Raw genomic sequence first — 15,966 nt, 5'->3', positions numbered from 1 at the left:
CGTCCTCAGCTTGGCGCAGGATGCATATGTCTCCACCTTCTCAATATTCACCAACCCATTTGCTTATATGCTCTTTATGCATATTATAAATCAATATAAAGTTTAAAAACTCAGGGTTCAAATTTCTTGATTTTTGAATTACTAAACGCATTTATGACCAAGGAGAGTGATCCTGTTGCTTCACACACGTATGTAACAATCCCTTAAAGGAATAATTTCCTGGACTGTGGGAAACGCAGGCCAGCACTACATTCTTGGCAAGGTTTACTCACATTGTCTGGGTCTTGTTTGTGAAAGCACTGACTCACTTCAGGTTCTGTAAATGATTTTTAAAAGAGCTTCTATTATTTTCTCTTTTGAGGGTTTATGAAATCCAGAGGATATCACCAGTTACTGCTTTGCACATTCCGAGAACCTGAACGTGCTCCAGCGGAGGACATGCCTGAGTTTATAAAAACAAATCAAAAGCAGGTCACAGCATTAACATTCAGTGGAAACGCAGGGACAATCAGATCCAAACTTTGGCAATGCTGGGGCTTGAGGTTGATTTTTCTCTTTTACCTTGCAAAAGTTTCTGATGGGCGGAGCATCTAGTAATCCCTTTAATTCCCGAGCTGTGTTTCAATTTCCTTTTGAGCAAGTGCTGTCCTGCACTAATCACATTTTTTAGAGGACGAGAATTTGACATAGTGTGAGCACCGTCAGCTATTAAATGTACTCCTAAAAGATCCTCAAAATGAGATTTCCAGGGGAGATCGTTTGGCTTATATTGTGGCCTGTTTGTGTGGCTGAAGGTAAGAGTAAAAAAAGGAAGCCTTTTTTCTATATTATAAAACATTTGCTAATATGCTTTTCACAGGAATTTGGTCTAGAAAATGTGATTTAATTACTGTTCTGTAGCTTCGTGTGTGAGTGGCTTTAGACATTGTTAAGTTTAAAAAATGTAAGTAGCTTATTTAAATCGTGATTATTTATCATGATTTTATTTAATGAAAAAATTCAAAAACTGTTTTTTTTAAAGATTTTATTTATTCATTTGAGATAGAGAGAAACAGAGAGACAGAGAGAGGACAAGCAGCAGAAGAGGGAGAGGGAGAAGCAGACTCCCTGCTGAGCTGGAGCACCCCCCCCACCTCACCTCCTGGGGCTCCATCCCAGGACCTGGATCTCATGACCTAAACCAAAGGCAGACACTTAACCATCTGAACCACCCAGGTGCCCCTCAAAAAATGTTTTAATAAACATTTTGAAGACTGTAATATATCATAATAATTTCCCTTGAAATTATCATCATTTATATTTTTTTGCTTAGAATTTTCACCAAAATGTTTTGTGTGAAAGTATTAAGAAGCATATGAACATATATGGAACCAGAACAGAAATTACAGAATAAAAGCCTTCAAATCATCTAATGATTGAATTTATTTTAGATATAGATGTTAACTCTCTCTAAAGAAAATTCCATTTATCGTTTACAAATGATATTGCCACAGCCTTAGAAGTCTTGTAGAGAAGCAAACATTACTTGTATCATTAGAATGAAAATATCACATAAATTTGAAAAAATTGAACATGCAATGTTTGTAACATCTAAGTTATTCTAGAAGAGCAGTCTTTAGGAGTAGCAAATATGCATGTATAAGTTTTCTTTCTGGTATCAGTAAGACAATGACTAGATTTATATTAAATTTAATTCTAACCCTACTTCTCAATAAATTAAAAAGTTTCTTTGGAGGAAATGTGGTTTCTAATTCATGATAGGTAACTAGTTATGTGATAATATCTGACTGACATTTTTAAACCAAATCAGTTAGTTACCTATCATTCTTAAATTTCCAAATCTTTTCACTAAGTCAGCAAGTTTTGATTGAATGCTTACTTCATGTCAGCCTCTAAGCACTGAGAAATGTTAGCAAATAACATAAAATCTCTCTCCTTGAGCGTCTCTCAAGCTACAAAATAAAGGTAGATATCTCTTTAACTATATCCTTTAAGGTTTATTCAAATGCATTTAATTTTTTTCTGGGACAGAGCCTTTTTTCAGTTTTGCTTCTAATATGCTACTGCTTGTATTTTAGCTTGGAAACTTCATATCCAGCCACCTTTTAAACTAGGTATTCCGTCATTTCCTTGCACACATAAATATTACAGTTCATATTCAAAAGTAAAATATTATTGTATTGGCAAAGAGTTCCAGAACCCTGTTAATGTTACCAATCATAGCAAACATCTTTTTCTTTCTTTCTTTCTTTCTTTTTTTAGATTTTATTTATTTATTTGACAAACAGAGAGAGAGAGAGAGCACAAGCAGGGGGACCGGCAGAGGGAGAGGGAGAAGCAGACTCCCTGCTAAGCAGGGAGCCCAATGTGGGACTCAGTCCCAGGACCTTGGGATCATGACCTGAGCCAAAGGCAGACGCTTAACCAACTGAGCCTCCCAGGTGCCCTGCAAACATCTTTTTCTTTACATAAGTGTTTTTTGTCTTTTCTTTAAGAGAAATACTTCCAGTGTCTCAAAATTTACATATTGTTTGCTGAGGCTTTATGTAGATATCATTTGTCATGTAAGGAAGATTTGTTTTATTTCTAGATCATGTTTAAAACTCAAGAATTGAGGCTAAGTTTAATTAAACTGTTTAAGTGATTACGAAGTGGAATTTGAATTAAAATTGGGTGCTACAAAGTATGTAATAAAAATTAAATCATAGCGATTTAAACTCCTTATGTAATTGATTCCAGCTGACTCATTTCATCTGTATTTTATATTTCATCAAAATGTGTTTAAACGTAATATCAGTTTCTGCTGGTTGAATACTGGTTTGTATATTTTCACAATCCGCTTTATTCAACCAGGCTTGACGTTGTAGCATTTCATAAATGGTCTCTGCTCTGTTTAAAGTGAACATTCCTCAAAAAATGTTACTCACCACTAAAGAGGAATAACAGCCGATAGGAAGAATTTATTGGCCCAAGTTTCTCGGAGACTAACTAGTACCTTTTTAATGCGATAGGTTCTCTGCATTCCCATTCCATTTGTATAGAAACATGAGTTGCTTCCTTATAAAACATGGTGTTTGCAGGAGTCCCCATAGGCTACTAAGAATCTGGTCAGATTTAGAGGAAAAAGTTGAAAGTAACAGTCCCTCAAACATACCACATGCTCTTTGAAATTAGCGACAGCCCAGAAATTCCTGGCTAAATGTGAATAAATTAAAACCTACTGAAACATGTCCAAGTACACACTAACTATTTTGTGTGGAGAGATATATATGTTATCTAATTCTGGATGTTTAAAGGGCAAAAAAGTTCTTTCAGGACTTAAAATATATATCAAAGCTAGAGAGATTCTCTTCTATCAGAAAGTGGAGGAAAAAAAATTTATATATTGTTTCAAGTACAAGATGGTTCCAGATTTGAGTTAACCCTAAAATGGAAACAATAATTGATATTATAAATCATAAGAATTAATTATAAAATATATTCTTTTATGAGGATATATGTGAATGTAATACATAGTTACCTAATCCAGAAAACTTGAGGTAGTGGTTTTTAATCCAAAATTCTATGTTTCAATTCCAATATCATAAATAAGAATTCTCCTTCTCCCTTCACCCAAACCCCACATTTTCAGAGATAGTTCTGTGGTATTTGCCTATACGTTGCGATTTAAAGTTGTGCAATGACCCAACCGCCTTCAATATCTTCTCTTCTTCAAAAATGTTTTACATGTCGATATCACCAGATTCAACAAACCTGAGGTTAATGTGGAATGACAAATACTCTGAATAAATACTTTAGAAGAGTTAAAGCGAGTATTGTTCACTGCAATTCGCTGTGAATTATTTTAAGTTGATAGCTTCTCTGTAGCCATTTTAGTCAGGAAAGATAGAATGGGATGATGAGGGTGAAGAACTGGACTAAGCAAGTCTGGGACGTGGGGTATTCCTGGGGAGGGGAGGTCCAATGGGGAAGGACGCCGGTGAGCCCCATGAGAAGGGTCAGAGCAGATGCCCCCGGGATGTCATGAGAGGGAGAGGTCTGCCAAAGCAAGCCTTGTTTATTTTAAGTGTAGGCGTATCCGGAGAATGAACATGCTACTCTCTGCCTGCATGTAATGTTCGCCTAGAACTGAATTATTAAGTATTGCTGAAATTATTCTTAGCTAGAAGTAAGTTCCCAATGACCCACAAATTAGTAGAGTCTTCATTTTTGGCCTTTGATTGCTAGGGCTTGAGCCAAAGTCTAAATCGGTCCACTTTTCTTTGTTCAACCCCTGATTGTTCGACAGCCTTTGCACTTTTCCTTCTTCCCAGCAATGCCTCCCCCCTCCTCACCCCACACACCATCCCCCATCTGCCCAAGCCTGTGAGATTCTTGCCAACCAATCTCTCCTGTGCTTACTTTACCCATTTAACTTTAACTAGTTTCAGAATATGGTGCATAAAAAGGACATGAAGTAATTGGGAGGGGGGGAGTGTTAACATTTCAGCTACATTTCAGCTTAAAATTATAAGGAAACATTAGAAAAATGACTCAGAGAAATTAAAGTAATAGGACAGAAAAAATCACAAAAATAACAGAAGGAAAGGGGTAAAAAGATTTGACAGAGCACTCTTCTTTTGACATTTTAACTGAGAGCACCAAGTTTCTCAAACCTTGTTGACCAAAAATGTAATAGACAGAATAGTGGTTACTGAAACATTCACTTCATAGACTTCCAAAAGTTTTTATATTTTGAACTAAACTAAAATGATTCCTGACTTCAAAATTATAATATAAATTCAAACTTCAGATACGTGGACTAGATGTACAATGGAATTACAGATACCAGAGTTTCTTGGGTTCGTGCAATAGAGCTTTAAGATCACGAAACATACTAGATGTACAATGGAATTACAGATATCAGTTTCTTGGGTTCATGCAATAGAGCTTTAAGATCATGGAACATTTGTTCCCAAGTCTTATCTTTTATATTTGCTACCATCCACTATGCTCTTTCCAGAGGTTGCCTATAATCTCCAGATATAATGGAAAGACTCCAGGAGAGTTCCCTAGTCATCCATTCATTTTTTTCATTCATTTCTTTGTTCATCCAATGATAATTTTTTGAGTGATGTTAAGTGCCAGGCCCTATGACTAGCATTTTCCAAAAGGCCATTTAGTGGGGAAAAAAAAGGAATGATTACTATATTTTATGAACATATTGAATTTTATCATATAAAGTACTGTGATGAAGATAAGCAAAAGAGAGACTATAGGATCATTTAGAGGAGGCAAGAAACCCAAATAGGAAGGAGAGGATGGAGTGGGATAGGGTTGAGGAGTTGATTTGTAAGAGCTGGAATGAAGACAGAGAAATAGGTCGGGGTCACGATGGCATCTTGGATAGGCTTTGAAGGTTGAATAGAAGTTAACCAGATAAGGATGACAGGGAGGAGGACATTTAAGACTGAGGAAACATCAATTGGTATACAAAAGACTCTCAGTAGATCGATAAAAATGGAGGTTTGAAATCGGCCCCCACATTTCTCAATCTTCCATCAATGGCATTTCCACAAGTGCTAGAGGTGAAATTGGGTACAGTGTGTGTTGTTTTTCTTCTTTTTCTTGTTTAATTCTTATCCTCAAGATTGTCATGAGAATTATTCAGATGCTAAATCATTCCTGCTACAGAGTTTTTGAAGGTCCTCAATTAAAGTCATCCTCTGACTCAGCTCCTTTTTATAGCAACCAGTCAGTCTATCCTAACAATTTAGGGAGAAGAGGGCAAGATGGCAGAGGAGTGGGGGACTCTGTTTCAACCGGTCCCCTGAATTTAGCTGGATATCTACCAAGCCAGTCTGAACACCCACGAAATCAGCCTGACATGTAAGAGTATAGGTCCTGGATCTCTAGGGAGCAGAGGATCTTCAGTGGAGAAGTACAAAGGATGGAGTTGTGATTGCGGGGACAGATTATCAGAGGATAAACAGAAGGGGGAGGGGGCCATCAGAAGTTAGCCCCTGGAAAGTAATACCCCAGTGCAAAAACATCCTGCACCTAGGGACCAGCCATAGCTTGCAGAGCGGTGGTGATGGGACGGGAAGAGCCTGATAACAGCGCCTGAACAGAATCCAGGAGCTTAAAGGGCAAACCCTGAGACCAGGGCAGCCCCTTGTGCGGACCTGTGCCTGCGGACCTGGGGGGCTGGCCCTCACGCAGCTGTGGCTGCCACAGTAGCCGCCACCCGCACCCGCCCAGACCGGATCGCTTGTGGTTTTGGAGGCACAGAGGGCAGAGTCAAGCAGGGCCTGGGTCAACCGCTGAGAGGATCCCTGGGGACGTGCACCTCCTGTGGGAGGCTGCAGTGAAAGCAGGGCTTACGGAGGGGGAGACTGTGTGTTCTGTAGGGTTCAGAGAGGAGCAGACTGTGGCTTCTCTCCTCCGGGGCAGAGGTCTGGGTGCGGACATTTTCCTTTGCCCTGACCCTCCAAGAAGGTTTGAAAAGGAGCCAGAGAACAAAACCTCCAGAGAACAAAAGCTCAAAAAAACTGGTTTCCATGGAACCCAGCCCCTTCATAGGGGGCAGGGCAACTCCACCCAAGCAGGACTGACTGAAAAACAACACTGCAGGCCCCTCGCCCAGAAGACAAGCTGGAGGAACAAGAGGACAACAACCCTAGGGTCCCCATAAAACTGTGAAACCCCAACACCAGGGGAAAGTTAGTATATTAAGCTCCTGGTGTTGCCTCACGGCTTGTGTATTTCTTAGATACAACTTTTTTATTCTTTCTCATGTTTTTTCTGTTTCTTCCTTTTCCTACTTATCATTTCAACTAGATGTTTAATACAACATATTCCATAACTTTTTAACTCCTGTTTCACACCTATACTTTTTTCTCTTTTTCTTTTTTCTATATATATAGATATAAGCTTCAATGTAGTCCTTTTTTCCCTATTCAATACTACCTGTATATATATATATATATATATATATATATATATATATATATATACCAGTTTCAATTTCCCTGTAATTCTGGGAAGTAGTGTTCTCTAACAAAGAGAACAAAATACACCCAGGAAGAACTGAAATACCCTACCCTGCCCACATTAAGAGATTATAACTCCCCCCTCCTCCCCCCCAGTTTTTTTAATTTAACTTTATAAATCTTATTCATGGGTTTTGGCTGTGTTTTCTTGGTGGTGACTTCCAATCACTCCGAATTTTCCCAGGGTGCATTTTGCCTGGATTGTGGTTGATATTTTCAACTGTACATTCCCTTAACCACTCCTCAACAGAATGTCTAGGAGGAGGAACTCCCAACAAAGAAAAGAACCAGAGACAATGGCCTCTACCGCAGACCTAATGGATATGGATATAAGCAAGATGTCGGAAATAGACTTCAGGGTAACAGTTATGAAGACAATAGCTAGGCTGGAGAAAACTATTAATGGCAGCATAGATTCTCTAAGGGCAGAAATGAGAGCTCATCAGGCCAAACTTAAAAATGCTATCAATGAGATGCAATCTAAACTAGATACTCTAACAGCTAGGGTAAACGAGGCAGAACGAATTAGTGATCTAGAAGACAAATTGATAGAAAGGAAGGAACAGGAGGAGCCTGGAACAAACAGCTTAAAATCCATAAAAACAGAATTAAAGAAATAAGTGATGCCATGAAACTTTCCAATGTCAGAATTGTTGGATCCCTGTGGGGGTGGAGATAGAGAGAGAGGACTAGAAGATATATTTGAACAAATTGTAGCTGAGAACTTCCTTAACGTGGGGAATGAAACAAGCATTCATGTCCTAGAGGCAGAAAGGATCCCTCCCAAGATCAAGGAGAACAGACCAATGCCCCAGCACATAACAGTAAAACTCGAAAATCTTAGAACTAAGGAAACCATCTTAAGGGCAGTTAGGGGGAAGAGATTCCTTACGTACAGAGGGAGGAACATCAGAATAACGTCAGACCTATCCACAGAGACCTGGCAAGCCAGAAAGGCCTGGCAAGACATATTCAGGGTACTAAATGAGAAGAACATGCAGCCAAGAATACTTTATCCGGCAAGGCTTTCATTTAGAACGGATGGAGAGATGCAGAACTTCCACGACCGGCAGAAACTGAAAGAATATGTGACCACCAAGCCGGCCCTGCAAGAAATATTAAGGGGGTTACTATAAAAGGAGAAAGACCCCAAGAGTGATCTACAACAGAAATTTACAGGGACAATATATAAAGACAACGTCTTCACAGGCAACATGATGACAATTAATTCATATCTTTCAATAATCACTCTCAACGTGAAGGGCCTAAATGCTCCCGTAAAACGACACAGGGTTGCAGTTTGGATTAAAAGACAGGACCCATCCATATGCTGCCTACAAGGGACTCATTTTGAACCTAAAGATACATATACTAACAATTTATTTTCAGAAGCTACCATTTTGACTTGAACAATAATTGGCATTAGGTATTAGCGATCCAAACACTACACATTCCAAGAAACTTGATTTCAGTGATGTATTCAAGCTGTATCCTGAGAGTAACTTGTTTCAACCCTAATTATGACATACTTGTATTCTGCCTGGTTTCTTACATCTATTTCCTGTTCTCTCATTTGCTTTTTATAATCCTGGAATTATCTTCATTGTCTTTACACTGTTAAAATTTCAAGAAAAAATTGCATAATCATACTTTAAAATTTTTTAAATATAATTTTATTTCTTGAAATGCTTTAGTAATGCAATATAATCTCTATCTGTTTTTTCTAGAGTTATTTTCTTAAAACTTCATTTCAGGGCACCTGGATGGCTCAGTCAGTTAAGCAACCACCTCTTGATTTCAGCTGAAGTCATGATCTCATGGTCATGGGATCAAGCCTGCATAGGACTCCTCAATTAGCACAGAGTCTGCTTGAGATTCTCTCCACCCTCTGCCCCTTCCCCTACTTGTGTGTGTGCTCACACGCTGGCTTGCTCTCTCTCTCTCTCTTTCAAAATAAATAAATAGGGTGCCTGGGTGGCTCAGTCAGTTAAGCATCTGCCTTTGGCTCGGGCCATGATCCCGGAGACCTGGGATCGAGTCCCGCATCAGGCTCTCTGCCCCCAGGGAGTCTGCTTCTCCCTCTGCCGTTCCCCCTGCTTGTGATCTCTCTCTCTCTCTCTCTCTCAAGCCCTCTCTCTCTCTTTCAAAAAAATAAATAAAATCTTTAAAAATAAATAAATAAATAATAAATAAAATCTTAAAAAATTAAAATAAAAAATAAAATAAAAACTTCATTGCAAGACATATTCAGAGTACTAAATGAGAAGAACACGCATCTAAGAATACTTTATCCAGAATGGATGGAGAGATAAAGAGCTTCCAGGACCAGCAGAAACTGAAAGAATATGTGACCACTAAGCTGACCCTGCAAGAAATATTAAGGGGTAAAAGGAGAAAGACCCCAAGAGTGATATAGAACAGAAATTTACAGAGACAATCTGTAGAAACAAGAACTTCTTTTCTGAGAATGTGGTTTAACTGAACTTGAACACTTTTTTGTCAATTCAGACAAAAGTCATGTTGTAAGATTCGCCTAAATCCTGTTAGAACACAAGATAGTGAATCATTTAAATATTTTGTTATGACATGAGCTGATAATGCTCAGCATATTGAAGATTAGAACCAAAGTAGACAGGAGGTGAATTTGAGGTTAGAGGATCTGAGTATTAGTGAAAATCGGTCCATTCTGTAAAACAGGACGGAGATGGTCGTTATTCTCAGGGAGTTTACATTCTGATGGCAGGATAGATGAAATCTTAGTAAACATAAAAATAATCATGAATCATGAATTGTGTTGGGAAGGAAGTAAAGTAGGGCCTGAGGGAAAATAACAGAGATGGGGTAGTGGGGTACAGAGCCTTTAGCTGGGCTGGTCTTAAGTGGTCACTTTGAGGAAATAATATTTGAGCAGAGCCTGAAAGATGAGACAAAGGCAACCACGAAAAGTCTCTGGTGCAAGTGTTCCAGGAGAGAAAACAACCAAAAGACCTAAAGGAAAAAAATACATTTGAGATGCTCAACAAAACATGAACAAACCAGGGTGGCTTTGGTGCAATGAGTACATGGTAGAGGAGACAAGATGATATCAGAGAGAATGGCAAGAGCCAGATAGGGGTTCCAAGGGCAAGGTAAGGAGTTTGCAATGTCTTACAAGTGAAAGGGAAAGTCATCGAAGAATTTTAAACACAGGAGTGGCATGACCAATTTTACAAAAACTCCTGTGTAGCCCTGTGGAGGATGGAGTCTTGGAGACTAGTTAACAGGCTGTTTCATAGTCAAGGTGGCAAATGGTAACAACAGAACTAAGATTTCGGAGATGGCAGTAGAAAGATGCACAAATGAAGTAGGGGGTGGTGATACCGTTTTCTTATCGTCAACAGATGCTGTTTAAAGTTCATGGAAAAAGTACCAGAATCTTAAGAATTACTTGATGTAAAAAGGGTAATCGATATGAGAACTCATTCTATAGTAAACATATATACACAGTAAATATTGTGAGAAGGTGGTAGGAAGATGATGTCAAAAAGATAGATCCTTGTCTTTTGTATCTGGTTGTTAAAAGCAATTAACTAAATTTGAAAAATCAAGAATTAATGGTATAAATGTATTATCTTGAAATATAACCTAAAAGAAATGCATTTGCCTCAGGCTAGCTAATGGACTGAACGTGTGTGTATGTGTGTGTGTATTGATTACTTTAATGTTTTGTGGATGGATTACTCCTTTGGTAGATTCATTACTTTTTAAAAAATAATTTAGGGGCATCTGGGAGGCCCAGCTGGTTAAGCACCTTAGTCTTGGTTTTGGCTCAGATCATGATCCCAGGGTCCTGAGATCAAGCCCTGTGTGGGGTTCAGAGCTCAGCACAGAGTCAGCTTAAAACTCTCTCTTCCTCTGCCCCCCCATCTCTCCCCTCCTCCCCCATGCAAGGTTGCGCTCCTGTGCTCTTTCTCTCAAATAAATAAATTCTTTAAAAAATATAATAATTTAAATTGAGTAAATTAATTGATAAAAAATACTTTATTACTCTTCCCTTGCATTAACTTAATAGGATAAGAACTAATTCTATCAAAATGTTAATACACTAGTGAAAAACAGTTCTGTATTCACAATATGGCATCTATGTTTGAAATTTTTTTCTTTTCTTTTTTTTTATTATGTTATGTTAATCACCATACATTACATCATTAGTTTTTGATGTAGTGTTCCATGATTCATTGTTTGCATATAACACCCAGTGCTCCATGCAGTACGTGCCCTCTTTAATACCCATCACCAGGCTAACCCATCCTCCCACCCCCCTCCCCTCTGGAACTCTCAGTTTGTTTCTCAGAGTCCATAGTCTCTCATGGTTGAAATTTAACTAATTTATTTTTCCAGGAATCTGAATGCCATGAAGTGGATCTGAATTTCTAAACTGAAAAACACACATATTAGCCTGTAATTAAGCATAAATTTTTCATATGAAAACACGAACACTAAATTTAAAAACTAACAACTACAAAAAAAATCTGGCTTTTGGAGGGGGAGCAGAAATGTGGGGAGATGGGCTTTGTGTTGTTTTATGATAGGGCATCAGCCCCATCTAGTGGAGAAAAAGTATCTTTACTTAAACTCTAAAAATCAAAACTCTACAGTGGAATCATTTATTAAAAGTTCCCTAACATAGGGGCGCCTGGGTGGCTCAGTTGGTTAAGCGACTGCCTTCAGTTCAGGTCATGATCCTGGAGTCCCAGGACCGAGTCCCGCATCGGACTCCCTGCTCAGCGGGGAGTGTGCTTCTCCCTCTGATCCTCCCCCTCTCATGCTCTCTGTCTCCCATTCTCTCTCTCAGATAAATAAATAAAAAATCTTTAAAAAAAAAAAAAAAAAGTTCCCTAACATAGATGTGCTAAAAATTTGCTAAAACTTCAAAGAAAAATTACTGCATATGAAATCCCACACAGGTATTATATACCACACAAAAATATAGTGTTATATGGAGCTTCTAAGAAATGTAAAACATTTTCATGATGGGTATATTCCATGATGGGATTCAGCTCAGGTGATTATTCGCCCCTTGCCTTTTAAAAAGAAATTCTAGAATGGAATGTTAAACCATTGTCATAAAACCAAGTAAAGAAAAGAGTTTAGCAATGAAAGTAAAACTAATAAATATGTATAGTGATAAGTATCTTTGAACTTGTCATTTTTATTTTTTTATTTAAATTCAGTTAGCCAACATATAGTACATCATTAGTTTCAGATGTAGTGTTCAGTGATTCATCAGTTGTGTATAACACCCAGTGCTCATCACATCACATGCCCTCCTTAATGCACATCACCCTGTTGCCCCATCCCCCCACCGACGTCCCCTTCCGCAACCTTCAGTTTGTTTCCCAGAGTCTCTCATGGTTTGTCTCCCTCTCTGATTCCTTCCCATTCAGTTTTCCAGCCTTCCCCTATGATCCTCTGCACTATTTCTTATATTCCACATATGAGTGAAACCATATGATAATTGTCTTTCTCTGATTGACGTTTCACTTAGTGTAATACCCTCCAGTTCCATCCAGGTCTATGTAAATGTTAGGTATTCATCCTTTCTGATGGTTGGGTAATATTCCATTGTTTATGTGAACCACATCTTCTTTATCCATTCATCCAGGACATGTTGGCTCTTGGCTCCTTCCACAGTTTGGCCATTGTGGACATTGTTGCTATGAACATTGGGGTGCATGTGCCCCTTCATTTCACTACATCTGTATTTTGGGGGTAAATGCCCAGTAGTGCAATTGCTGGGTCGTAGGGTAGCTCTATTTTTAACTATATACACACACATATATGCCACTTTTCTTTATGCATTCATCTGTCCATGGATATTTGGGCTTTTTCCATAATTTGACTACTGTTGATAATGCTGCTATAAGTATTGGGGTGCATGTGTCCCTTCAAATCAGTATTTTTATATCCTTTGGGTAAATACCTAGTAGTGCAATGCCGGATTGTAGGGTAGTTCTATTTTTAATTTTTTGAGGAAACTCAATACTGTTTTCCACAGTGGCTGCACCAGTTTGCATTCCCACCAACAGTGCAAAAGGGTTCCCCTTTCTCCACATCTTCACCAACACCTATTGTTTCCCATGTTGTTAATTTTAGCCATTCTGACAGGTTTGAGGTGATATCTCATTGTAGTTTTGATTTGTATTTCCCTGATGATGAGTGATGTTGAGCATCTTTTTCGGTGTCTGGTAGCCATCTGTACATCTTCTAAGGAATAATGTCTATTCATGTCTTCTGCCCATTTCTTAACTAGATTATTCATTTTTTGGGTATTGAATTTGGTAAGTTCTTTATATTTTTTGGATGTTAACTCTTTATCAGATACGTTATTTGCAAATATCTTTTCCCATTCTGAAGGTTGCCTTTTAGTTCTGTTGATCGTTTCCTTCAATGAGCAGAAGCTTTTTATCTTGATGAAGTCCCAATGGTTCATTTTTTCTTTTGTTTCCCTTGTCTCCAGAGATGTGTCTAGTAAGAAGTTCCTAGGTCAAAGAGGTCAAAGAGGTTGCTGCCTGTGTTCTCCTCTAGGATTTTGGTGGTTTCCTGTCTCACATTTAGGTCTTCCATCCATTTTGAATTTATTTTTGTGTATGGTGTAATAAAGTGGTCCAGTTTTATTCTTTTGCTTGTGGCTGTCCAGTTTTCCAAACATCATTTGTTGAAGAGACATTTTTCCATTGGATATTCTTTCCTGCTTTGTCAAAGATTAGTTGGCCATATAGTTGTGGGTCCATTTCTGGGTTTTCTATTTTGTTCCATTGATTGATCTATGTATCTGTTTTTGTACCAGTACTAAACTGTATGGATGACTACAGGTTTGTAATATAGCTTGAAGTCCAGAATCATGATGCCTCTAGCTTTGCTTTTCTTTTTCAACATTCCTTTGGCTTTTTGGGGTCTTTTGTGGTTTTATACAAATTTTAGAATAGTTTGTTCTAGCTCTGTGAAAAATGCTGGTGATATTTTGATAGGGATTGCATTAAGTGTGTAGATTGCTTTGGGTAGTATAGACATCTTAACAATATTTGTTTTTCCAATCCATGAGCATGGAATGTTTTCTCATTTCTTTGTGTCATCTTCAGTTTCTTTCATCAGCATTCTATAGTTTTCAGAGTACAGATCTTTTACCTCTTTGGTTAGGTTTATTCTTAGGTATCAGATGGGTTTTGGTGCAGTTATAGATGGAATTGATTCTTTGATTTCTCTTTCTGCTACTTCATTATTGGTGTATAGAAATGCAACAGATTTCTGTATGTTGATTTTGTATCCTGCAACTTTGCTGAATTGTGTATCAGTTCTAGCAATTTTTTAGTGGAGTTTTAAGGGTTTTCTACATAGAGTATCATGTCATCAGCAAATAGTGAAAGTTGACTTCTTCCTTCCCAATTTGGATGCCTTTTATTACTTTTTGTTGTCTGATTGCTGAGGCTAGGACTTCTAGTACTATGTTGAATAACAATGGTGAGAGTGGACATCTCTGTCTTGTTCCTGATGGTAGAGGAAAAGCTCTCCGTTTTTCCCCATTGAGAATTATAATAGCTGTTGGTGTTTTGTATATGGCCTTTATGATGTTGAGATACTTTCCCTCTGTCCCTACTTTGTTGAGGGTTTTTATCAAGAATGGCTACTGTACTTTGTCAAATGCTTATTCTGCATCAGTTGAGAGAATAATACGGTTCTTATTCTTTCTTTTATCAATGTGGTGTATCATGTTGATTGGTTTGTGAATATTGAACCATCCTTGTAGCCCAGGAATAAATCCCACTTGGTTGCCATTCACATGAAATATCTTTTTCCATTCCTTCACTTTTAGCCTATTGTGTCTTTAAACCTAAAGTGAGTTCTTGTTTTTTACTTATTCAGGTACTGTATTCTTTTTAATAATAAGTTTAATCCATTTACATTTCAAAGAATTATTGATAAGTGAACACTCACTATTCACATTTGCCTAATTGTCTTCTGTTTTGCAATTGTTTTTTCATTCTCTTCCACTTTTGATGACTTCCTTTGCTATTTGATTATGTTTTACAGTTATTTACTTTGATTTTTATCTCCTTATCTTTTGTATGTCTATTATAGGTTTTCCTTCCTACTTTATTGAAGTATAATTGATAAAATTGTATATATAAAGTGTACAATGGGATGACTTGGTACACATATACATTTGGAAATGAAAAAAAAAATCGCATTAATCACCTCACATACTTTTTTTTTTTTTTTTGTAGCTGGAATGCTTAAGATTTACTCTCTTAGCACACTTGAGCTATACAATACATTATTACTAACTACATAATATTACTAACTACATGTACATTAGACCTTCAGAATTATTCATCTTGTAACTGAAGGCTTACAGTCTTGGACCAGCATCTCCTCATTCCCCCCACCTCTGTCTGCAAGCCCCTGATAATTACCATTCTACTCTCTGCTTCTATGAATTTGATCTTTTCTTTTTTTCTCTTTTCATTTTATATACAAGATTAATCATGAAGTGTTTGTCTAACTCTGGCTTATTACATTTAACATAATGTCCTCTAGGTTCAGCAATGTTGTTGTAAATAGCAAGATTTCCTTTTTTCTCATGGTTGAATAATATTCCATTATATATATATATCTCACATCTTCCTTATCCATCAATGGACACTTAGGTTGTTTCTGTATGAATAAAGCTATAATGAACATGAGGGTGCAGATATTTCTTCAAGATACTGATTTCATTTCCTTCAGATATATACCCAGAAATGGGATTGCTGTATCATATAGTTCTATTAACATTTTGAGGAACTTGCATACTGTTTTCCGTATGCCTATAACAAATTACATTCCCACCCAAAGTATACAAGAGTTTCCTTTTTCCACATTCTCACCAACACTTATCTCTTGTCTTTTTGATAAA

At 37.6% G+C, this 15,966-nt stretch overlaps 1 protein-coding gene across 4 annotated transcripts in view; it reads left to right on the top strand.

Moving 5' to 3' along the window:
- Positions 1 to 611: 611 nt before the first annotated feature.
- LOC118530846 (complement factor H-like) overlaps positions 612 to 15,966 on the top strand; it is an 80,286-nt gene continuing 64,931 nt past the window's right edge. For 2 of the 4 annotated variants that reach the window (XM_078078335.1, XM_078078333.1), the window contains exon 1: positions 612 to 794. In XM_078078335.1, coding sequence (XP_077934461.1) covers positions 737 to 794 — 58 coding nt within the window. In that variant the 5' untranslated portion in view covers positions 612 to 736. The remainder of the gene's footprint in view (positions 795 to 15,966) is intronic. The other 2 variants (XM_078078336.1, XM_078078332.1) reach the window with 2 other exon arrangements.

This window comes from Halichoerus grypus, chromosome 7 (genome assembly GCF_964656455.1).
Source record: "Halichoerus grypus chromosome 7, mHalGry1.hap1.1, whole genome shotgun sequence".
Taxonomy (NCBI): Eukaryota; Metazoa; Chordata; class Mammalia; order Carnivora; family Phocidae; genus Halichoerus; species Halichoerus grypus.
The sequence above is the reverse complement of the archived record's forward strand: the minus strand, read 5'-3'. Positions and strand labels throughout refer to the sequence as shown.